Source organism: Lemur catta, chromosome 26 (assembly GCF_020740605.2).
Source record: "Lemur catta isolate mLemCat1 chromosome 26, mLemCat1.pri, whole genome shotgun sequence".
NCBI classification, from domain to species: domain Eukaryota; kingdom Metazoa; phylum Chordata; class Mammalia; order Primates; family Lemuridae; genus Lemur; species Lemur catta.
Genome location: NC_059153.1, coordinates 7,016,142 through 7,039,553, shown reverse-complemented (window position 1 = coordinate 7,039,553; position 23,412 = coordinate 7,016,142). Strand labels below are relative to the sequence as shown.

The window sequence follows — 23,412 nt, the reverse complement described above, 5'->3', positions numbered from 1 at the left end:
GAGGAAAAAAGAAAGAGCTTTCAAGGAGAAGTGTTCAGGCAGAAGTGCAGGACTGAATCATTAATAAAATATCTCATTTATAATTAAAAAGTCAATTTGACTACTCGATGCTTTCTTACTGCCTTCAGTACAATTTGCATGAAGCATAATTACTCAGAATGTCTACTTTCTGAAGCCTTAAAAGTAACTTAAAAATGATTTCCAGATACTCAAAAACTATTATAATGATGCTTTTAAGGGAGTGTTATCATATGTCTGTCCCTTTCCAATTTTCAACTTGTGTTTATATTTCTTCTGGCTCTTTCCTCTATATTCTAAAAACAAAATTCCCAAGACCCAGTAATTGTTGATGTTGTTTCTCCCACTCTCCATTTCTTTTACAAATCTTCTGCTTATATCATTTTATTTTTTCAGCATATTACAGGGGTACAAATGTTTAGGTTACATATATTGCCGTCTCCCCACCTGAGAGTCAGAGCTTCAAGCGTGTCCATCCCCCAGACGGTGCACACCGTACCCATTCGGTGTGAATATACCCATTCCCTCTCCCCCCTCCCGCCTGCCCGACACCCAATGAATGTTAGTACCATATGTGCACTTAAGTGTTGGTCAATTAATACCAACTTGATGGTAAGTACATGTGGTGCTTGTTTTTCCATTCTTGGGGTACTTCACTTAGTAGAATGGGCTCCAGCTCTATCCAGGATACTACAAGAGGTGCTAGATAACCATTGTTTTTTGTGGCTGAGTAGAACTTCATGGTATGCATATATCACATTTTATTAACCCACTCGTGGATTGATGGGCACTTGGGTTGTTTCCACATCTTTGCAATTGTGGATTGTGCTGCTATAAACATTCAAGTGCAGAATGTCTTTTTTATAGAATGTCTTGTTTATATCTTCTTATCTCTCACTTCCGAACTCCTTGAAAAAGAATTTCACCCTCCAGTATGTGACCCAAATTGCTTCCTCTCTGGTTGGTTCACCTATTAAGATCTTTTAAGTACCAAATCTAATGAGTTTGCCCAGTCATTCTTATTTGTGCAGAATTGTGTACTAAACTACTAAATAATATTTTCCCACCTAACCCAAACTCATGAAGTAGGTTCTTAGGACATTCCTCTCATGATTTGCCTCCTGCTTCTGCATGCCTTCCGAATTTTCTTCACCACCTCTTCTTTCTCCATGTGTCATTTTATCAGTTATTACCTCCAAATCTCCCCTTGAATCTTTTCTTTTCCTGGCCTAAAATCACTTGAAGGAAAACCAATCCAATGCCACAAACTTACCTATCATCGCCATGTATGCAACTCCACTATGACTGCAAAGAATCCAGAATATTCTTCAGAGTTCAACCAAACATATCTGAACACATTTTCAAAATGCCCCTTAAATTTGTCATCTTTTTACATTCCTACTGCACTGAACATTCTCTTTTTTTTTTTTTTTTTTTGCCAGACCTACCAGTAGAGTTGGCAAGTCAAGCAATAGGCCAGATTTCAACTACCACTCTAGCCCTTGGCCAGAGCATTTGTTTAATGCACAAAATAAAAACCACTCCTGTTTTTGCAGCTCTAGTTAGGCTACCCACTCTTGGTCAGAAGTGCCAATACTCTGCCCTGGACTCTATCCTCTTGTTTTTCTTCTTCCACTTCTGTCCTCTTTTCCTGGCTCCAATTCGGTGACTTTCCAGCCACTCAGCTCCCCTGGGTTCCCTTGCTGGACGGGTCTCAGCAGTTTCACATCAAGGACGGAGGAAGGACAGGGCATAAGGACCCTCTATAGTTTGCCTCAAGGTAGATCATCTAAAATATAGTCAGACCTTCTATACATTCAGGATTCACATTCTCCTGTCATCTAGATTGCTTGGATTTGACTTCCGTTCTCCTAGCTGGGTGAACTTGGATACATTATTCAGGATTTTATCACACAAGAATTTAACGAAACTTCGAAGAGGGCTTTTATTCTGTGCCTTGAGCAGATTTAAGTGGTAACGGGACAGGGTTAAAAAGTCTGGAGTACTCCTTTCCGATACGGAAAATGTATCTTCCTCACGGGATTGTTCTGGAAGAGTCCAGCATAAAGAAGGATAGCTCAGATTTCCACACAGGGATGCAGGTCAGCGGTTCTAACCACACCTACTCCACATTTACCAGGGAAAGTGGACAGCAAGGAACATTACCATTTCCAACAAAACAGGCCTGACCCCTCAACCTGTAGGGTTTCTATATACAGTCTCTAACTCAATGGCTTCCAAGGTGGAATATATGCACAAAACAACCCTTGCGGATACAGGAAGGGATGTTACAACTTCTACTTACATTTATTTTTTAACCTAAGAAAATATGTTAGGCTTTAGTAAAATTTTAAAAAATGGATCAACACTGCACACTCACACTGGCCGAATGTCAGGAAGTCATGAGTCACAACTGGTCCCCTGAGGAAATGGCGGCCAACTGTCCCAGACATACTGGCCCCTTCTCTTTGCAATACTGTGCTATCCAGCAATTTCAGAAAAATTAACACTCATTCATTCTGTTTTTCAAAGGAAAGGGGACTCTTTTAAACGAATGATCAAGTAAATGTTTTTCAACATTCATGCTACTGAGAGAGCATGTTTAAGTCAAGTATTAAACAACAACAGCAACAACAAAACACTTCCCATCTACACAATTGAAAAATTTGGACAGATTCCTTTAAACTATTTATCATTTTTCTACATGAAAATTAGTTCTAAAACTAATTAAAGGGTGGAAACAATTCATTCAATTAGTTCCCAACCAATAGAAAGTACTTGTGCTTTGATATTTTTAACAAATGGGTCAAAAAACTGCTTAAACCTTTGAAGTCTTCATTTTTAGACTCTTCATTAAAATCATAAAAATATCATACATCACCTTTCAATTAGCTTGTAAGACCACCTAATTGGCACTAGGAAAATGAAAATCTAATAATCTGTTTTCAACTAAAACTTTGCATAATTGCTAATACGGGTAAATAAAAAGAAATAAGAAGTCAACAGCACACTTTCTTCCATTTGGATCTTCACATCTTTATGACATATCTTTTTTTAGCTCTGATGGCCAAAAAACACAAAGTCCCAAAACAAACAAAATCCCTGAAGTATCAGACTTTTAAATCACTCTTTCAAAGGTAATTAAACCAAGATTTTAAAAAGTAATGAGGCATATTCACCACATAAGCCTTAATATATTTATTCATATATTTAGTGAAAGTAAAAATAACTTATTTTCTAATGATATAAAAAGAATTATTTTTTAAGTTAAGTATTTCTTTTCTCATCTTAATTTCTAACAACTGTATATAATTTTTACATATACATATATAATGTCTAACACTGCGGAATATCTTTGTAATTTAGAGGTATATAACCTACATTTATATAGGTTTATTCATTACATTTCTGTTACTGACAGGATATAGTATTCTAGACAAGATATTTGAGAAGGAGAAGAGAAAGGTACAGTCACATTTCTGCAGTCCTTCAAAAAACTTTCTTCCATGTTTCGATCCCCCAGAAAGCACAGGTGAGCTTACCTGGGCACAGGTAGACTTAGGACCTGCCTTTCCTGCAGTCCTGATCTTTCTCCTAAGACAGGTAGGCAGGAGTAGCACCACATGACGCCCTAAGTCCCCAAGACATTCATCTTCTATGTTACAGTAGTATTTTTGGGTGCTTTTGGGAATTAAATAATTTCTTCTGATTTCAATGGAGATGAAGAATCTTATTATTCCTAAAATTAGAATAACTCAAAAATTAATGAGTCAATGTAAAATTCCAAGACAAAAAGGAACCTATCTCATTATCTTTTAATAATACAAACTCATAACCACATCTGAAATGTAAACCTCAAAATCTTGTGAATAATTTTAAAATATCCAAATGCTAGTCTATTGCTCCTCATACTAGAGTCTGCAAGATTACTCTTGTAGCTATATTAGTTAAATGAAACTTTTTCAAGTTTTCTCGTATTTTGATGATAATGTAATACAGGTGAAGAAAGGCATATTGTGGGTCATCTGAAAAACTACCTTAAAACAGAGAATTACCATCTACTTCAGTGCAAAAAGGTAACATCTGTGTTTACAACTGTGTTAGCACTAAGCAATCATGAAAAGACATCACTGAATTTTGAATCCACTTGATCGCTCACTTTAAACCAAAAACTCTGGAGTCCAATAAGCCTTTGTTGTTGGCTGATATTAAAAGGGTTATATACATTATTCAAGAATAAAAATCAGGCCGGGTGCGGTGGCTCATGCCTGTAATCCTAGCACTCTGGGAGGCCAAGGCGGGAGGATCGCTCGAGGTCAGGAGTTTGAGACCAGCCTGAGCAAGAGCAAGACCCTGTCTCTACTAAAAATAGAAAGAAAATTAGCTGGACAACTAAGAATATATATAGAATAAATTAGCTGGGCATGGTGGCGCACGCCTGTAGTCCCAGCTACTCAGGAGGCTGAGGCAGAAGGATCTCTTGAGCCCAGGAGTTTGAGGTTGCTGTGAGCGAGGCTGACGCCACAGCACTCTAGCCCAGGCAACAGAGTGAGACTCTGTCTCCAAAAATAAATAAATAAATAAATAAAATAAAGTAAAGAATAAAAATCACTGTCATTCAATTCATAAGTTGAAAACTTCAGCACAAATTATGGAATTCATGTGCATGACTGATTTTTGACCTGATAAATCTTGCTTGACTACTGTATTATTTGAATGAGCTATAAACACAAGGCAAGTTATAAGAAAACTGTTCCAGTTGAAAAAGCCAAGTTTCTGCAGATAGAAAAATATAAATGAATACAAAGTGATTTTTCACGTTTTCAGACAGATTTTTCCTCCCATAAATGGTTTGGACAAATACTTAAGAAAGACTTCAGTCTTTCTTTATGATCTTATTTATTTTGTGTTACTATGGAATTCCTTAAAAAATATTGTTCTATTTACTCAAACATTTTAGTTTTATGATTAGTTGGTAGATTTAGCAGAACTGTAATAATTCACCTATATTTACATATTAAGCAATAATAAAAATAATCCCACATACAACGTATTAGAAGCAACCAGCTAAAAATCTACTATAGGCATAAAATGTCTGACCAAATTTAATATGTTTTATCAAATTTAGAATATACTGCTATTTCAAGATGTTGGCCTCAAAAATAAAATAATTACTGGCAATTTGATGAAAAACTGTCATGAGTCTATGAGAATAATGATTTAATTATCTAAAATGTTTTCTTTTTCCAAGTGAGAATATGCAAATTAATGCATATATATACATATAAATGCATATATACATATAAATGCATATAAATCCCATACACTTTGAGTATCCTTATCCGAAATGCTTGAGACCAGAAGTGGTTCATATTTTGGATATTTTTCAGATTTTGGAATATTTGCATATATAAACTCACCTGTTCAGCATCTGAAATCTGAAATGCTCCAATGTGTATTTCCTTTGAGCATCATGTCAGTGCTCAAAAATTTCAGATTTTAGGGATTTCAGATTTTCAGATTAGGGATGTTCAACCTGTATATATGTTTTCAGTATATGGGTGTGTGTATGTGTATATATATGCTGAATGTTTAAAAGGTTACCAGTTCTGTAATATATTATGAGTCAACATTTCATTCTGAAGTATTCCACATGTATGACTACCTTAGAAACTACTGAATTCATTTTCCTTCATTTTATCTTGAACTAAAGCACATAACCTGGTACTAAATTTTTAAAATGTATTATTTCACATGGAAACAGTGCCATCTTCTGGCAGTTGGGACTCTAAACTTCCCAGCCCGGTATGCTAAAATATCCCTCACAGTCCCTTGCTTTTCAAAGAGTGGTCTCAGCATTTGCATCAGAATCATTTTGGATGCTGGCTAAAACAAGTCATCCCCTGAACCCCACACTGTCGACCAGCACTGTCCAATGCAAATATAACAGGATTCACATATGCAATTTTAAATGTCCTGGTAGTCACAATAAAAAGAAAAACTAAAAAGAAATGAGTGAAATTATTTTAATATTTAATCCAATATAATAAAATAGCATTTCAATATGTAATCAGTTGAAAAACATATAGCATTTCAATATGTAATCAATTGAAAAACATATTAATGTGATACTTTACATCCATTTTTTTTTTAATACTAAGTCTTTGATGTCTCCTGTTTTACACTTGCAGCATGTATCAGTTGAGACCGGCATATATCAAGTGCTTTACTGTCGCCTATGATTAGTGACTATTAAATTGGACTGAACCAGCCTTGGGGAAGGGAGAAAAAAAGCCAGGAATTTGCAAAATATCCAGATAATTCTTTTACACACTCAAGTGTGAGGACCACCACCCTAGACTGTCCTGTAAACAATGCAGTCTACCACCATTATTGAATTAACATTTGAAAAAAAAAATGTCCCTTTAATTATGTCAATCCTAAGAACCTAGAACTCCCTGGTACTTCCAATCAACTCAGATGGGTACTCAAAGTTCCCTAAAAGTGACCTCATTCATCCACCCAACTGGCTCTCTAATTAGAAAATGTTTTAGGCTTTTCCATAAAGCTCTTCCAGGCAAATATTCAAATGCTCATTCACTCAACAAATATTTGTAAAGAACCCACTAAATGCATCCTGGTCTTACATATGTTGAAAATGGAGGTCACGGTTTAGATACAGCCCAAGGCCAACTGCCCATAACCACATAACCAAACATTAAGTCACCCTGATTTCCTGAAACACTATCTCCACTCATAAACACAAAACCTAGGCTTTCCATTTTTGTCAGTATGAGTCACTGAAATCAAGCCAATCAGCTATAGACAAAGCAACTTAAAACAGGTCTGTTTGCCCAAAAAAAAAAAAAAAAACCGCAAAAACCAAAACAAAACAAAAAACACTAAATGTATAATACCAATCACGAAAAAGACCAAAATACTTCCTCCTTCATATTTTATAAACTGTGCCATCAGCGGTGTTTGGCAAGCTCCTTACCACCCTCTACCACGTGGTTTGAAGTCTCCTGGATTGCGATCTGTAATTTTTGCTGGATAGTAAACTTTCAGATTTATTCTACCTTGCAAGGATTTTATTTTTGACACAAGAAAGCTATCATACAAAACATTACATCATCATTTACAATGAAAGAAATGCTCTGAAGTAGCACTATGAAATGCTACGAGAATCCTTAATAATAGGTCCTTATACGGTCGGAGGGATCAAAAAAATGTAATACATTAACATTTAAGAAAGATGTAGGCCAGGCACGGTGGCTCACGCCTGTAATCCTAGCACTCTGGGAGGCTGAGGTGGGAGGATCGCTCGAGGTCAGGAGTTCGAGACCAGCCTGAGCAAGAACGAGACCCTGTCTCTACTGAAAATAGAAAGAAATTAGCTGGACAGCTAAAAATATATAGAGAAAAAATTAGCCAGGCATGGTGGCGCATGCCTGTAGTCCCAGCTACTCGGGAGGCTGAGGCAGGAGGATCGCTTGAGCCCAGGAGTTTGAGGTTGCTGTGAGCGAGGCTGACGCCACGGCACTCACTCTAGCCCCGGCAACAGAGTGAGACTCTGTCTCAAAAAAAAATAAATAAAGAAAAGAAAGATGTAAACATGTCACAGGCTTGGGAGGGACCAAAAAATTAAAAAAAAGAAAAAGTCAGAGGCTGGAAGTGTGAGAAGGCCTTTGGCAGGGCTTTGTGGCAAACACACAAGACTGGCCTCTGGCCACCAGCTGGCGAGATCACAGGGACCTCAGCTCCACCACCAGGGACCGTATAAGACGACCCCAAAGATCCCACCTGCGGACCTTTTGATTTTACCCTTGTGTGACTCAGACACGCGCGGACTTCTGACCTACAGGGCCGAGACAACAAACGGTGTTGTTTTTAAGCCATTGGTTGGTGGTCACTTGCTACACGGCAATATAAAACTACGAATGACACGCTCGGGCCTTTCTCATGTAATTACATAACACTATGTCCAGTGAATATCCGAGTTTTTCAGGCTTCCTTTTACAATAGTTTTTCCAAGCAGCTTTAAGAATGAATGAACTCTCACGATGGACGCGAACACTAATTGGGCGCTATCTCCTTAACACCTGTCACCCTAACACGAAGTCACTGAGTCTGTGAGTCACAATGCACTGCACGACCCTCCAACGCTGACGGGACGCACTGGCGAGGGGACCGCGCTCCCGGCCGGCCACCGGCGGGGCAGGCGGACAAGGGCCCGGGACCAGGAGGGGCCCCGGGGCCCCCGGACTCTCCCCGCCTCGGAAGGCGCCCTAAACCCGGGGCAGACGCGGACAAGGGGACAGAAAAGCGTTTGCGGCTCGTCCCTTCAATCCCTCAACCCAATTTCTCAAGGAAGGCCGGGTCCCACACAGCAGACAGATCCCCCCAGGCCGCGGCGCGGCGCGGCGTCCCCTGAAGTCCCAAAGCGTCCGGCACAGTCGCGACCGCCCGCCGAGGACCGCGGGGGCGACAGCACGCGGCACTGGCGAACAGTCCGTGGCGGTTTGAGTCTCTCTGGAACTCAGAAATGGCGCTCCCTGGCCGCCGGGTCCGCAGACCCGGGGAACCACCACTAAAATCGGGACTGGCCCCCTCCTTCCCTCGGCCCCATCCGCCAGATGACGACCCAGAGGGCGGCTCCCAACAGGCCCCCGCGGGACCGCTACAACCCGGAAGCGCTCGGCCGCCCGCCCCGACTGCGCCTGCGCAAACCGGCGCTCTGCAACTGCGCACGCGCAAGACGCAAAGAGCAGGACGCCCCCTGCCGCGGGGGCGGGGCTTAGAGGTGGCTCGCGCCTGCGTACTGGGCGGGACGGCGCGCCGCGTCGTTACTTTTGAAACGCCTGGCGGGGAACCGCCGTGGGGGCCGCCGAGGTCGCCGTGTGCCGGCCGCTCGCGCGCCGCCGTCCGTGGGCCTGGCCATGGCGCTGCAGCTCGCCCGGGAGCAGGGCATCACTCTGCGCGGGAGCGCCGACATCGTGGCCGAGTTCTTCTGTGAGTCCGCGCGCGGGCGGGCGGGGGACGCGGGGCCCGGCGGGGCCTCCGAGACCGGGAACCCCCGGCCGGGGCGGCGCCTCCTGCCGCCGCGCTCGGGGGACGAGCGGGGCCCGGGTGCTGCCTCGCGGCGCAGCCCTTTCCGGAGCATCGATGCTGATTAACGTGCAAACTCTCCCCGCCCCCCCTCGTTTCCCGGGACTCGGGACGTGGCGCCACTGCGGTCCGCGGCTGTGTGTGCTTTTCCCAGCACCGCGTTCCCGGTGGTTCCGGGGCCGGTGGCCTGTTCTCCACCGGGCCAGCTGCACGTTGTCACGGAACCTGGCAGGACAATGAGGCGACAAGGAGGACAACGCGAAGGAGAGGCCTGCCTGGGCCGCTGGGTTCGGACGCAGAAGCCTGCATTGATACCCGCTAGCCCCGTAACCCGAATTGGGACCTGCATCACGCTGGGCTGCAGTTTGGCGATGGCTGATGCCCTTTGGCATTTTTCCTTTATTGCCACCTAAATGCAGTTCTCTCTTTTACTTAGAAGCAAGAGGTTAAGATTTTTGAATGCCTGTTTGTACCTACTCTGAGCAGAACACACACACACGTGTGTGTTTTAGTCATTTACAATTTTATTCCATTAATGAAACTATAACCACATCTAAATATGTTTTATGTTCTAGAGTTCAAAAAGGGATGATAACTTTGCTATCACATTTCTTTTGCTTTCAGCATTTGGCATCAACAGCATTTTGTATCAGCGTGGCATATATCCCTCCGAAACCTTTACTCGAGTGCAGAAATACGGACTCACCTTGCTTGTAACTACTGATCTCGAGCTCATAAAATACCTAAACAACGTGGTGGAACAACTAAAAGGTATTTTAATCGTTGTAAACAATTTGAATTTTGCACACCTTCCAGGATCTGCATTTTCTAGCATCTCAAATGTTCATTTTTCAGCTCTGTACATAGAAGTGTAAAACATACCCCCATCTCAAATAGAGTGATTCTCACCCGGGAGGAAGTAAATAATGTACATAGAAAGAAAGGCCAAGTCGGGCGCGGTGGCTCACACCTGTAATCCCAGCACTCTGGGAGGCCGAGGCAGGAGGATCGCTCAAGGTCAGGAGTTAGAGACCTGCGTGAGCAAGAGCGAGACCCCGACTACTAAAAATAGAAAGAAATTATCTGGACAGTTAAAAATATATATAGAAAAAATTAGCCGGGCATGGTGGCGCATGCCTGTAGTCCCAGCTACTCGGGAGGCTGAGGCAGGAGGATCGCTTGAGCCCAGGAGTTTGAGGTTGCTGTGAGCTAGGCTGAAGCCACAGCACTCTAGCCCGCAACAGAGTGAGACTGTGTCTCAAAAAAAAAAAAAAAGAAAGAAAGCTCAGCCTTCCCGACTACATTTTGAATGGCCTGAATATTTTGATGTTAGGAATCTGATAAGGCTTAACAAAAAAGTCTCCATCAACTAACTCCTTTAAAACGGGTTTTGCAGTTAACGTGGCTCCTGTTTATCTTGCCAGAATAATCCTGTTCACCGTTGTTTTCTCCTTGCAGTCTTGCTGGCCTGCTTTCAGTCCCCTGGTCACGTGCTCTTCCCTTCTGAGTATTAAGTCCTGCACCTTCTTCCCTCTGCTTCTGCATATTTAATGCTGTTGATCCCAATAGCTACACTCTGTTTGACCCTAAGTGGGTCCAATTATTTCTCTTGTATTGGTTTGATGTTTAGATTAATGCCCATATTCCTATACCCTTACCTTGGATTAGGATGGAAATACCACATGTTGAGTACTGTGTCCTCGGCACGCAGTACTGAGGTGCTATACCTGGTGCAAATACTGAGTTTGAAAACGGAAGCTTAGTTTATTGACGGGGCAGGTTTGCTTTGTATCTATCTGGGAGGAGGTCCAGAATACCAGTGGTAGGAACGAATTTCCTAAGGACGGGAGGTGGGACCTAAGGAAAGAGCTGCTTTGCAATGCAGTAGACCGAAAAGGATGCCTGGTTGTGTGTTGCAGATTGGCTGTACAAGTGTTCCGTTCAGAAGCTGGTTGTAGTTATCTCAAATATTGAAAGCGGCGAGGTCCTTGAAAGATGGCAGTTTGACATTGAGTGTGACAAGACTGCAAAAGATGATAGGTAAGAAGGTATTAAGTTATTTTCACTTTGATTAATATTTTCCCAAAACTTCATTACTAAATGTTCCAGTTATGTTGAACTAGTTTTATATAAAGTATAGTCTGTGGGGTATGTCTTCTAAGATGTCGTCAATCACCGGTAGAAAAGAGTTGTACTCACTTTAGCATATTATTGTGTATATAATACACCTTTAACATCATTGTGCTTATTCTAGATCAGTGAATTTCTCACTTAGGTATTTATGGTGGTGTATACAGAACTGTATGTAATACACTAGATGGACCGTTTAATGAATTGTTCCAAGGTGCTTTTAACTAGAAGGGATGATTTTAGACTCTGACACAACGTCAGATGCGGCTCTACTGCATTTGGCGGCCTGATCGTCCTAAGACGCTTCTGAAGGTTCCAGACTCCCTGGCTGGGAAGTGTCCCCCCTTCATATGTCAGGGCCTCGCATTGTCCTTGGCTGCTTCCCTGTAAACCCAGAACCGTTTCTCGTCACAAAGTGCCATTTGCTTCTGAAGCTTTTGGTCTGTTTTAGGAAATTTATTTGCTTATAAAAATAATTTGAATACAATTTAATATTTTCTTTGCATCAATAAGAAATTAGACATTACGAAAAGTGCCAAAATGATTATACCAATTACATATTTTAGATACCACTTGTTATTTTTAACAGATAAAGTTTTCCTAACCTGAAGTAGTTGACAAATTTTCTAGTCAATCTGATACTATTATAAATGACTTGATACTAAGACCAACCCTAAAAGATGACTGGAAGGTTAAATGAAATAATCAGGATATATATTCTGCCTACTGGGTTGTAGGTCCTAAGGATACTTTTACTCATATTTTAAAAAAAAATCTCCTTTTTAATGCATTGCTTATTTGATTTTGTGAGTATTTAATCAGATAAATGATCTTACCACTCTGTTTTAAATAAATTAAGACCTAAAACGAATTAATTGAGTTGATTTCTTTGACAGTGCACCCAGAGAAAAGTCTCAGAAAGCTATCCAGGATGAAATCCGCTCGGTGATCAGACAGATCACAGCGACAGTGACATTTCTGCCACTGTTGGAAGTTTCTTGTGAGTATTCCATAACTTCTCGTTGACTTCAATTTATTGGGGAAGAGACTGAGCTACTGCTTTAAAAATCACCCCTTTATTAATTTTTTTCTTAATTATCAGTATCATGTAATATAAATGGGAAAAGCTTAATAAAGGAAAAGTGATGTATAAGTATGCCCCCTTGTCCACAGGGCCCCAGGGAATGCCTGGGACCCGGGTTAGTACTGAATCCTGTGCACACTGTGTTCATTCCTATATATGCATACATATGATAAAGTTTAATTTATAAGTCACACACAGTAAGCATTAACACAATAACTGGCAATAAAATAGAACAATTATAACAATATGTTAGCATCACTACTCTTGTGCTTTGGGGCCATTTTTAAGTAAACTGCGGGTTATTTGAACACAATTATTGTGTAAACGCAGCAGTTGATCCTATAACCGAGACAGCTACTCGGGGGCTGATGAACAGTATCTGCAGTGTGGACACGCTGGAAAGGGGACGAGTCGTGTCCCTGGGGGGTGGGTGGCATGAAGTTTCATCATGTCGCTCAGAATGGTGCACAGTTCAAAACTTAAGACTTGTTTATTTCTGGAACTTTCCATTTAATATTTTCAGACCATGGTTGACCACAAGTAACCAAAACTGGGGAAGTGAAACCATGGAAAAAGGGGGATGACTGCGTGTGCATTCTGGAAAATTTGGAAATGCTGAAAAGAAAGAAAAACATTTCACAGTAGCCACTGCTGAATATTTTGATGTACTTTCTTTCACTGGTTTTTATTTTCTACACCTGTTTATGTATGTGATTCAGACTGTGGTTGTGATTGTGTCTGTCGTCTCAAGCTCACGCCTTCATTCACAATGTATTTACCAGAGACCTACTGTGTGCCGGACACTGGAGGACCACAGGGGCAGAAACGAGCTTTCCTTACGTTCATATTTTCTCATGGGATGATATACTTAGTCAGATCTTTTTAATGGTTTTCTCTTTAAAGAAAACAAACTTGAATTTTTCATAAGATAAAGTTGAAAGGTACAGTGTTTAATAAAAGAAATTTCCATTGAGGAAAGTAAATTACTGATTAGAGACCAGGCTAACCTCTCTTTTCTAACAGTGGGTTAACAAAATACGAGAGTGACCGGGAGGGCAGTTTTAATTGTGAAAAGTGATGTACTTTTATGGTCTTACCCCAATGTAGGTTCATTTGATCTGCTGATTTACACAGACAAAGATCTGGTCGTACCTGAAAAGTGGGAGGAGTCGGGACCGCAGTTCATTACCAATTCCGAGGAAGTCCGCCTTCGTTCCTTCACCACCACGATCCACAAAGTGAATAGCATGGTGGCCTACAAAATTCCCGTCAGTGACTAAGGATGAGATGAGGAAAATCATGTCATATGTAATTTTTAAATGTGGTTTTCCTGAAACCGAGTCAACTATAGTTGATGATGTTTTGTTTCACTGGTTAATTTTTAGATGAGGAAAACCAACATTATACTTCAGTGAACTATGTGTAATTGTTCCATTTTGGGGGGTACCTTTTTGACTTACCATAGGGTTGACGTAGTGAATTTACTGCACATTGTTCAAAGGGAACCAGCAGATGTTTGTCAGAATTGTTACGTTAATTTCTTCGAAGTTGGTGACTGTTGATGGAGAAGCTTTTGCTAAGTACTTACCTGAGTCAGACATTTTGGTCAAGTAGCTTGACTCGAAATAGGTAGGGAGAAATTTAAATACACAGCAAAAGAAGTATGAATATTCAGACTCTTTGTTTAAATCCTAAAAATAACTAATAATCCATCAGTAATGATATATTGCTCTATTACGTCCTTTTGTCGTTTATTTCATTGTATAGTTTCCATATTGAATACATCTCCAATTTGATTTTAATTTATGTAACTTGAACCCATGAAGCAGTGGGTATTTCTACTGTTTAATTTACTGTGATTGATACAGAACTCTTAAAAAATTTTTTTGTGTGTGTTTTATAAAATCAAGCTTTAAATGAAAACGAGGAAATAAAGTTAAATTTTTATGTTTTAAAATTTGTCTTAAAATATTTTGATATGTATGTAGTATTCATACAGTTAAGTGATAGAATGGATTCAGTATAGCAAATTATTTCTTGTGCTTCTTAGGTTATAGTGGCTCAGCATACAAAGTTGAATGATGGACAAGCTTTGATTATACCCTTTTCACCTCAGCCACAGACTCAGAATAATCTATTGCTTCATCGCTGTGAAAGGCCAGATGTCCTGAGTTGGTTCAGATTAACAAATGTTGGATGTGGGACATTTCTGTACCTTTAGGCTTCCTGTCAGCTTCGTTTTCCTTATATATGTAAATACCACGCTATTCCTGTGCCTTCATCAGTAGTCTCATCAGATATATGCTTTCTATTCAGTTGTCACCTGTCTTTCCAAGGTCAGTTTAAGGCAGACTTCTAAAAAGTCTTGGTCGGGCGCGGTGGCTCATGCCTGTCATCCTAGCACTCTGGGAGGCCGAGGCAGGAGGATCGCTCGAGGTCAGGAGTTCGAGACCAGCCTGAGCAAGAGCGAGACCCTGTCTCTACTAAAAATAGGAAGAAATTATCTGGACAACTAAAAATATATATAGAAAAAATTAGCTGGGCATGGTGGCACATGCCTGTAGTCCCAGCTACTCGGGAGGCTGAGGCAGGAGGATCGCTTGAGCCCAGGAGTTTGAGGTTGCTGTGAGCTAGGCTGACGCAATGGCACTCACTCTAGCCAGGGTGACAGAGCGGGTCTGTCTCAAAAAAAAAAAAAACGGATAGCTGGCTCGTCCCGAGAATCGTAGTTTGCCAACCCTGTGATAGGTCACAGTTTGCTCTTTCGGTCACAAGTATTCAAACCCCTCCCCAGCTCAGAACTCTTGATTTGTAATATTTAAGGCTCACTTGTAAAACATCATCATCTGTTGCCTCCATCCATAGTTGCTCATGTTCGATGTCTCTCCTGATTTGGGCTCAATTCCATGTTCTCTGAAGCACAACTGGCTGTTTCTTTGAGATAATCCCTGGGACGCTCCACCGTGAACTCTGATCGGAAAGCTTGGGAAGGGAGGTTCTTCGGCACATTATACATAAAAACGGGACCCAGAATAGCATAATCAGTCCATACCTCTATTTTAAATCACTTTTTCACTATATAACATGCACGCTGAAAAACATGTGATTATTAGAGTGCACTGTTTCTCATGTTCCTTAACCTCCTATGTTAGAATATACACTCAAAAGTTATTAACACAGTAAGGTGGGTAGCCTCATAGACATTGTTTTCTTCGCCTTCTGTTTTCATTTAGTTAGTAAAATTTATCTTAAATTTACTATACATGAAAGGTTGGAATAGTTTTTTAGTGCTGCATTGCAACGCCTATATTTTCCACCAGATGTCGTTAGTGGAGCAATATTCAAATTATGGTGACTTTCTGTTGGTTCTAAAGACATTCAGCTTTTCTTATCGGAAGTTAACATTGAAATTTCTTGCTACAAAAATATAACTACATCAGGGGTAAAAAACACTCAGCATCTGTTGTGTGCTAAGCACTTTCTTTAGGTGAATTTTTTGATTCTCATAGTTTAGGGCCCAAGGAGAATGCGGGTGAAGGGGGATGCAAATCGCACTGTGTTTTTTGAAGATTAGATTGTCTCTTCCTTCTGTCCCCAGCCAAGGAAGCTCCTCCTGACTCCCCAAGAAGCACCTCAAAAAGAGTGTTTCCTCACCCTTTTCCTCTTACTTTTTACATCTTTTAGCAACTGAGTGTTCAGAACAAACTGGTTTTCTTTTATTGCTCTTTGCAAAACTTGATCAGGTTTTATTGGGTAACTTTGTTGTTTTTTTTTTGAGACAGAGTCTCGCTCTGTCACCCGGGCTAGAGTGCCGTGGGGTCAGCCTAGCTCACAGCAACCTCAAACTCCTGGGCTCAAGCGATCCTCCTGCCTCAGCCTCCCAAGTAGCTGGGACTACAGGCATGTGCCACCATGCCCGGCTAATTTTTCTATATATTTTTAGCTGTCCAGCTAATTTCTTTCTATTTTTAGTAGAGACGGGGTCTCGCTCTTGCTCAGGCTGGTCTCGAACTCCTGACCTCGAGCGATCCTCCCGCCTCGGCCTCCCAGAGTGCCGGGATCACAGGTGTGAGCCACCGCGCCCGGCCTTTATTGGGTAACTTTGTATTTACACTTTCTCAGATAACCAGATGGCTTGGACCAGTTAATGGCAGAAACCAAAAGACAGAGGACTTTATCCTACACTTTATTTATATCGTCTAAAGAATAAATCAGGTGTGATTTTTGTGAATAGTGGTGAAATATAATTTTCCAACTAAATCAGAAGAATTGTTCACTAAGTAACCTCGGTTACTCAGAGTCTTCAGGAAATTTACTTTTGACTTAATTTATAAACAATTTCTTTTTTTTAATATATGAAATTATATTTCAAGTTATTTTGTTCAACGTGACTGACCGTGATAAAAGTTTATTGTGGAATAACTGTGAAATGGAAAGTCTACTAAATTTCTAATTTTATTAGCTCTATTTTCTAAAAACAGATCTCTCGAGATCTTTCCATTCTTCATGATTATGACTTTTAAAGCCAGCAGTATTCTCTGATGCTTATTAAAAAAAAAAAATCTAGTTGGGCAAGCTGCTTAATCTTCATTAGGGTTGACAATTCTGTTCCAATCTGGCAAAAACACTGTAGCCGTAGCAACAAGACCGTTGGAAAAGGCCTAGAGAGAAAAATGTCAGAGTTGACCCTCTGATTACACAAGCCAGTTTATGTTACCATGTCACCTATTTTTGTCCTCTACCATCTGATCTATTTTTATGCCAGAGAAACATAATATAGTTACATTTACTTGTGCAAAGACCATTCCCATCTAGGTAGTTATCTGCACTATTTTGCTAGGCAAGCTTGTTTGCACAAAGGAACTTAACATCAGATGAAGATCTTTATTGTCTTGGAATTTTATCTGTGCCGAAAAAGGCCACCAAGTGTAAGCCAGACCACCCATACTCCATTTCCATGCAAGGGAAAGATCTCGAACATTTTTAAAAACTCTCTAGATATGGGCATATTCAGTGGGCTCCTAGACACGGTCTCATAGACCGAGGGCAGATGCTGGTGGTTTTAAAGATTGAGGCTGATGTGCAAAATATTTCCTGTCTAACGTACAATTCTTAGAGCACTGTGTTCACTATGGTTCAGCGCTACGATCTAGAGCCCACGTCTGGGCGAGGAACTGAGTGGATATTGATTATCAGCGAGTGCCGGGCACCTGTTCTCGGGCTCCTTAGTGAATGGCGGTTGGGGTTGGTCGGGAAGTGGGCGACTTGGGCTACAGGCTGTGGTCTTGGGGACTCACAGGGATCGGGGGACTGTGAGATAAAGGAAATAAGGAATCCTCTGGAGAAGGGAAGAGCCCCCAGGCCTCAATGCAGGTCTGTGAGGGAAGGAGTGTGTGGGGGAGGGGCAATAACTGGATCCAAACGAAGGTTTCGCAAGTCTGCTCAGGCCCCACCATGGAGGAAAACCACGCAGAAGCCCTATCTAGGGAGAGAGGATTCTTTCTGGAACATCTTTACCCTGATCTGTGGGCAGGGAGGGGATCGGGCGTTAAATTAGTTCGTGACTTGCATTACCTTAGTCCTCACATCAGTCCTGCAAGGATTGCTGTCCCCATTTTGCAGGTGTGAGAACTGAGGTTCAGGAAGGGTAATTTGTCCAGCTTCTAACACCCAGAATCCATCCCGGGCTCGATCCCAAAGCTGCTGTTCTTTTTTTTTTTTTTTTTTTTTTGAGACAGAGTCTGGCTCTGTTGCCCGGGCTAGAGTGAGTGCCGTGGCGTCAGCCTCGCTCACAGCAACCTCAAACTTCTGGGCTCAAGCGATCCTCCTGCCTCAGCCTCCCGAGTAGCTGGGACTACAGGCATGCACCACCACGCCCGGCTAATTTTTTTCTATATATATTTTTAGTTGTCCAGATAATTTCTTTCTATTTTTAGTAGAGACGGGATCTCGCTCTTGCTCAGGCTGGTCTCAAACTCCTGAGCTCAAATGATCCACCCTCCCTGGCCTTCCAGAGTGCTGGGATGACAGGCGTGAGCCACCTCGCCCGGCCTTGAAATTTAATGTCTACATTATTGCCCACATCGCAGGGCTCCCCAGAAGAGCTGGGTGTCTCGATGAGGCTCAGACGAGGATGAAACGCCGTTTGCTGCTTCCCCTTCAGTGGACCCAGCAGCTGCGTGGTCACCGAGTCGCCAAGGAGGAAGTGGGAAGACGGCCCCTGGGCTCCCGCGGTCTCAGAGAGGTTTCTTCTCCGCCACGTGGGGTGGAGCGAGGAGCCCAAAACATTCCTCCTGCCATTGGTTTTCTGTCCCCGGGACCGGGGCGGGGACCTGCAGGGTGGGTGGGAATCGTCCCTCCCTCACCTGCCGGCCTTTCCCTCTCCTAGCGTGTCACAGCGTGTCACAGCGTGTCCACTGGCTCTGTGGACTCTGGCTGTAGGTAGCTTGCTGACAGGCATTTTAAAAAAATTTACTGATTATGTATTTTAATCCATATTCAGAAAGATGCATAACTAACATTTGAACATGTTGTTTAGCCTAAGCAAACAATTGAGTGCAAGATCTCAAAAGTACACGCTGAGTGTTTAGAGAAAACTACTGTATCGGTGTTGGTATGGGTGACACGCACACACGACGCCCGCAGGCGTGTGGGGGACGGTTGGGAAGCCATGTTGTAACCGGGGCGACAATGTCACCAGCAGCTCAGAAGGAAGCCAGGCTGGGCCGTGCCCCCCAGCAGGGAGGGCTGCTGTGTTCTCACTGACCCGAACCCGCTTCTGTCTACACTGAGTCCCCTTGGAGCTGCTGATGGGCTTTTTGCTCCCAAAAGACTCGAGCGACACGAGTCAGGCGGAACCCCACGCAGCACCCTGAGCTGAACAGTCTTTCCCTCGTCTGGTTCTTCCCACGAACGATGCCCAGGCCCGCCCGGAACAGGTCCCCAGACTCTGAAATGAACGCAAACACCAGATCAACAGGGTAAAAATGTCCCAAACTTGAGCCATATTCTCTCACCTCCCCCGCACGACGTCCTCTTGCAGATGAAAAGCCTGCAGAAAGTCTGAGTTCCTTTATTCCCAGTTTTCTGCAATTGGCTCCTTCTCGCGCCGACGCCCGGGCTCCGATGACTCCAGCTGTGTCCTGCGGTGTCCTTCGCAGGACGGGACACGGAATTTGCCGTTACACAGGCAACATTTCCAGCCGTGGGCGGCAGAGGACAGCAGGGGGCGGCGACATCCTTGCAGGACTGATGTGAGGACTGAGGTAATGTCAGGGCCTGAGCATCCCTCACCTGGGGAGGCCAAACCCGGCTCCTGGGAAGCAGAGTCCGGAGGGCCGGGGTCGGGGTGGAAGTCACTCCCGGCCACAGTGACCCAGGACGAACAGGCCCAACGGGGAGTGGGGAAGGGTCTGGTCACAGCCTCCCACCCACCGTGGGGACGTGCACACGTGGGCATCATTGTCACCGTCCTCACTGCTGCTCCAGCCTCTCCGAGGCCCCAGGCCCGGCCCCCCCCAAAGCCACAGGCCTCTGCCCGCACCCCGAGAGCTGCCGACGGGGGCTGTGGGCGCCAGAACCAGCCCTTTCGGGGGAAGAGACCGAGCGGGCCGAGAGCCCGAAACACAGACTCTGACGGCTGCTGAGGGCATCGCGGGTACGTGCCAGGGAGACGATTGGGAGCCCCCTAAATGTGACGTGGGTTAGCGTGTGTCCCGGTGTCACGTGTGTGGCACTCAGTGACTTCCCTGTCCTGAGCCTCAGTTTCTCCGTCTGCAAAAATGGGAATAATGGGCCGGGCGCAGTGGCTCATGCCTGTAGTTCCAGCTACTCGGGAGGCTGAGGCAGGAGGATCGCTCGAGGTCAGGAGTTCGAGACCAGCCTGAGCAAGAGCGAGACCCCGCCTCTACTAAAAACAGAAAGAAATTATCTGGACAACTAAAAATATATATATAGAAAAATTAGCCGGGCGTGGTGGCGCATGCCTGTAGTCCCAGCTACTCGGGAGGCTGAGGCAGGAGGATCGCTTGAGCCCAGGAGTTTGAGGTTGCTGTGAGCGAGGCTGACACCACGGCACTCTAGCCCGGGTGACAGAGTGAGACTCTGTCTCAAAAAAAAAAAAAAAATGAGAATAATGATTCTTATCTCCTCCGGCTGCTTCAGGCAATGGGATGATGTGCACACACCAGAGCTTGGCGACTTGTAGTTGCTCAATTAATTCTACTGTTCTGTCCCCTCCTCTTTGTTCGGGGAAGAATACCCAGGTCACGGCGTGCTAGTGCTGAGGGCAGAGTCCCCCCTGTCTCCTGTGGCACAGGGGCGTCAATCCAGGGACTGCTGTGTCAGGCGCCACGCTGACCTCTCTGCAGTGTGACCGCGTCTGATGCTCATCACGACCCCACGACATACCCTGAATCATCTCGGTTCTGCAGATGAGGATGCTGAGTTTTACTTTAATGGTAAGACTGGTTTTCCCGGTGTTACACTGGCAGTAAATAACGAGAGGGGATTCAAAACCGGGTAGTTTGAAACCAGAGCTCATGGCCTTAACCTGCTTTTCCTATATAGACATTTCATCATCCATTTAAAAATACAACTAAGAAAATCGTTTTGTCTTTGTGATGGGCTTAAATGTTGGCATTATTGCCATAGCATTACTTTATGCTGTCTCTTCTATGTGCTATTTAGGGTGAAAAATTTAGTGTTCGATTAAATGAATGATAGACTACTGTGGACTGACTTATGTCCCACCTCCTGTCCCCAAAGTCAGGTGTTGAAGTCCTAACCTCTCTCTCCATGCCACGCAAACACACCGTGAGAAGTGACCAGCTACGAGCCAGAACGAGGACTCGTACCGGAAATTGAACATGCTGGTACCTTGACCATGGACTTTTACCTTCCAGGACTGTGACAAATGAATTTCTGTTGGTCAAGCCACCCAGTCTATGGTAATTTGTTATGGTGCTTTGAGTTGACAAAGACACAGGCTATATATCACTGTTATTCCATTTAGAGCTCTTCCATTCAATTAAAAGAAATAACAATGCCATTATATTTATTATTGACTTAATTTTTCTGATTTTTATTTTTTTACACGATACAAAATTTACCATTATATTATTGTACAGGTACAATAGTGATAGTAAATACATTCATTATGTTGTACAACCGTCATCACCAACCAACTCCGTAACTTTTTTCATCTTGTAAAATGGAAACTAAACGATAATTTCACATTCCTCCCGCCCTCCACCCCCCCCCGGCCACCATCATTCTACTTTCTGCCACCATGATTTTGCCTGATGGATCTAGTGGCACATGTAACCCCACATGGTAACCACAAAGAACAGTGGTCTGGACCCAATCTGCAATCTCTCTGAGATGTGCCTGCTATTATTTTAAATACATTAGTCTCTTAAATGATGCAGAAAACAAAATATGGAGAAACTAACTAAACTTACAATAGTACCAGATAATTGTTTTTTAAAAATATGTATATATTTTAAAAGGTTACAAGAAGGTAGCAAAAGCAAGGACGCCAGGATGTCGGTTTGTCAGTTATGGCATGAGCCTTAGAACCGTGACATCGTACTGGTCACTGGTCCAGACGACTGAGGAGTCTGCAGGCTTCGCGGGTTTGACCACAGTGCTCTGCCAACTGCTGTAGATGTGACCAATTCTGGTGCTGAGAATTGAAGCAAAAAGGAAGTTCACATCAGTCAAAAAGCACCCCAACCTTTTTGGTGGTTGTTCAAGCCCTCGCAGCACAAGGTAGTCGTTTGATGTACTGTTTTTGGTCATCAAAGCAGACTCGTGGTCCCAAGACATATTCTGTCTTGTTTCCTCTAAAACCTAAGAACTCCTTCTTAACTTCAGCACTGTCTTCACGAAAAGCTGCTCATGTTCATGAGGTTCAGTGCTGCTGAGCTCGGGAGGGCAGGCTTAGTGTTCTTGGGGAAACACTCTCCTGGCTCTGTGGGAGACAGTTTTCTGCACATCTGTGAAAAAGTCTGCCTGTTTCTGAGAGTTTTTATGTCCTATTCAAACTAGTTGGTTTCAGCTACTACGAGCACAGAGTCCTGCTGGAGCTTGGTTATGGCTCCACCAAATGATACCTAAGTGCTTCTTTTTGATTAGAAACTTTTTGCTGTTTCCAGTATCATTTGGTGATCTTTAGCAAATTGTTTTCCCAAAATTTAATATTGATTTACATGAGGTAGAAGCAGATTTTCCACACTCATCAGTTATCTAAATTTTCCTGCTGATGTGAAACCAAATTGTAGTCATTTCTTCACAAATCTCCATGGTATTGTGTTTTATATACACTGGGCTATAAATTGTCTTGTGTTTGCTTTTCTTTTCTTCTTTTTTTTTTTTTTACTGAATTTACATCTTTCTTATGAGCCCTTACCAGCAGTACCTTTGAAAATCCATGTTTCTTTTATTTTTATTTTAATGAATGAATTAATTTTTAGACAGGTTCTGACCCTGTCACCCAGGCTAGAGTGCAGTGGTGTCATCATAGCTCATTGCAACCAAAAACTCCTGGACTCAACGGATCCTCCTGCCTTTGCCTCCAGAGTAGCTGGGACAATAGGTGCCTGTCACCACGCCTGGCTAAGTCCTTCTATTGTTTTTGGTAGAAAGGGGGTCTTGCTATGTTGTCCAGTTTGCCTCAAACTCCTGGCCCAAGTGATCCTGTCACCTAGGCCTCCCGAAGTGCTAGGATGACAGGCATGAGCCACCACACCTGGCCATCAAGTTCGTATTTCTTTCCTCAGTTTGTTTGGGATGACTGAGGGATGTGTCAAAGCAAGTCAGGTTTTCTCCATCATGCTCCTCATGGAGTCTGAGCCTCACTGCCGCCTCTAACGACCGTGTCTTTACTAACAGTCTGTTCAAGACGATCTAGGCCTTTGTTTCTATCAGCTCCTCAAACCTCTTCCAGCATCCACTTCCCGCTGATTCCAAAGCCGCCTCCGCGGTTTTAGGGGTTTTAGGGGTTTATACAGCAGCCCCCACATCCAGGGACCATATTTGTTTTTTGTGCAGCTGTAACAAATGACTGCAGA

At 43.1% G+C, this 23,412-nt stretch overlaps 1 protein-coding gene across 1 annotated transcript; it reads left to right on the top strand.

The window, feature by feature from the left end:
- Nucleotides 1–8,821: 8,821 nt before the first annotated feature.
- Nucleotides 8,822–14,309, top strand: MAD2L1 (mitotic arrest deficient 2 like 1). Its single transcript, XM_045537353.1, has 5 exons — nucleotides 8,822–9,030; nucleotides 9,751–9,897; nucleotides 11,046–11,166; nucleotides 12,153–12,256; nucleotides 13,448–14,309. The coding sequence occupies exons 1-5, from the start codon at nucleotides 8,958–8,960 to the stop codon at nucleotides 13,618–13,620; spliced, it is 618 nt and encodes a 205-aa protein (XP_045393309.1). The 5' UTR covers nucleotides 8,822–8,957; the 3' UTR covers nucleotides 13,621–14,309.
- The last annotated feature ends 9,103 nt before the right edge of the window (nucleotides 14,310–23,412 follow it).

What these genes read in the sequence shown, in the direction of transcription:
- MAD2L1 (XM_045537353.1), top strand. Translation starts at nt 8,958, where the DNA reads ATGGCGCTGCAGCTCGCCCGGGAGCAGGGCATCACTCTGCGCGGGAGC. An exon ending in AAGACTGCAAAAGATGATAG is followed by an intron (nt 11,167 to 12,152) that starts GTAAGAAGGTAT and finishes TTTCTTTGACAG; the next exon opens with TGCACCCAGAGAAAAGTCTC. An exon ending in GCCACTGTTGGAAGTTTCTT is followed by an intron (nt 12,257 to 13,447) that starts GTGAGTATTCCA and finishes ACCCCAATGTAG; the next exon opens with GTTCATTTGATCTGCTGATT.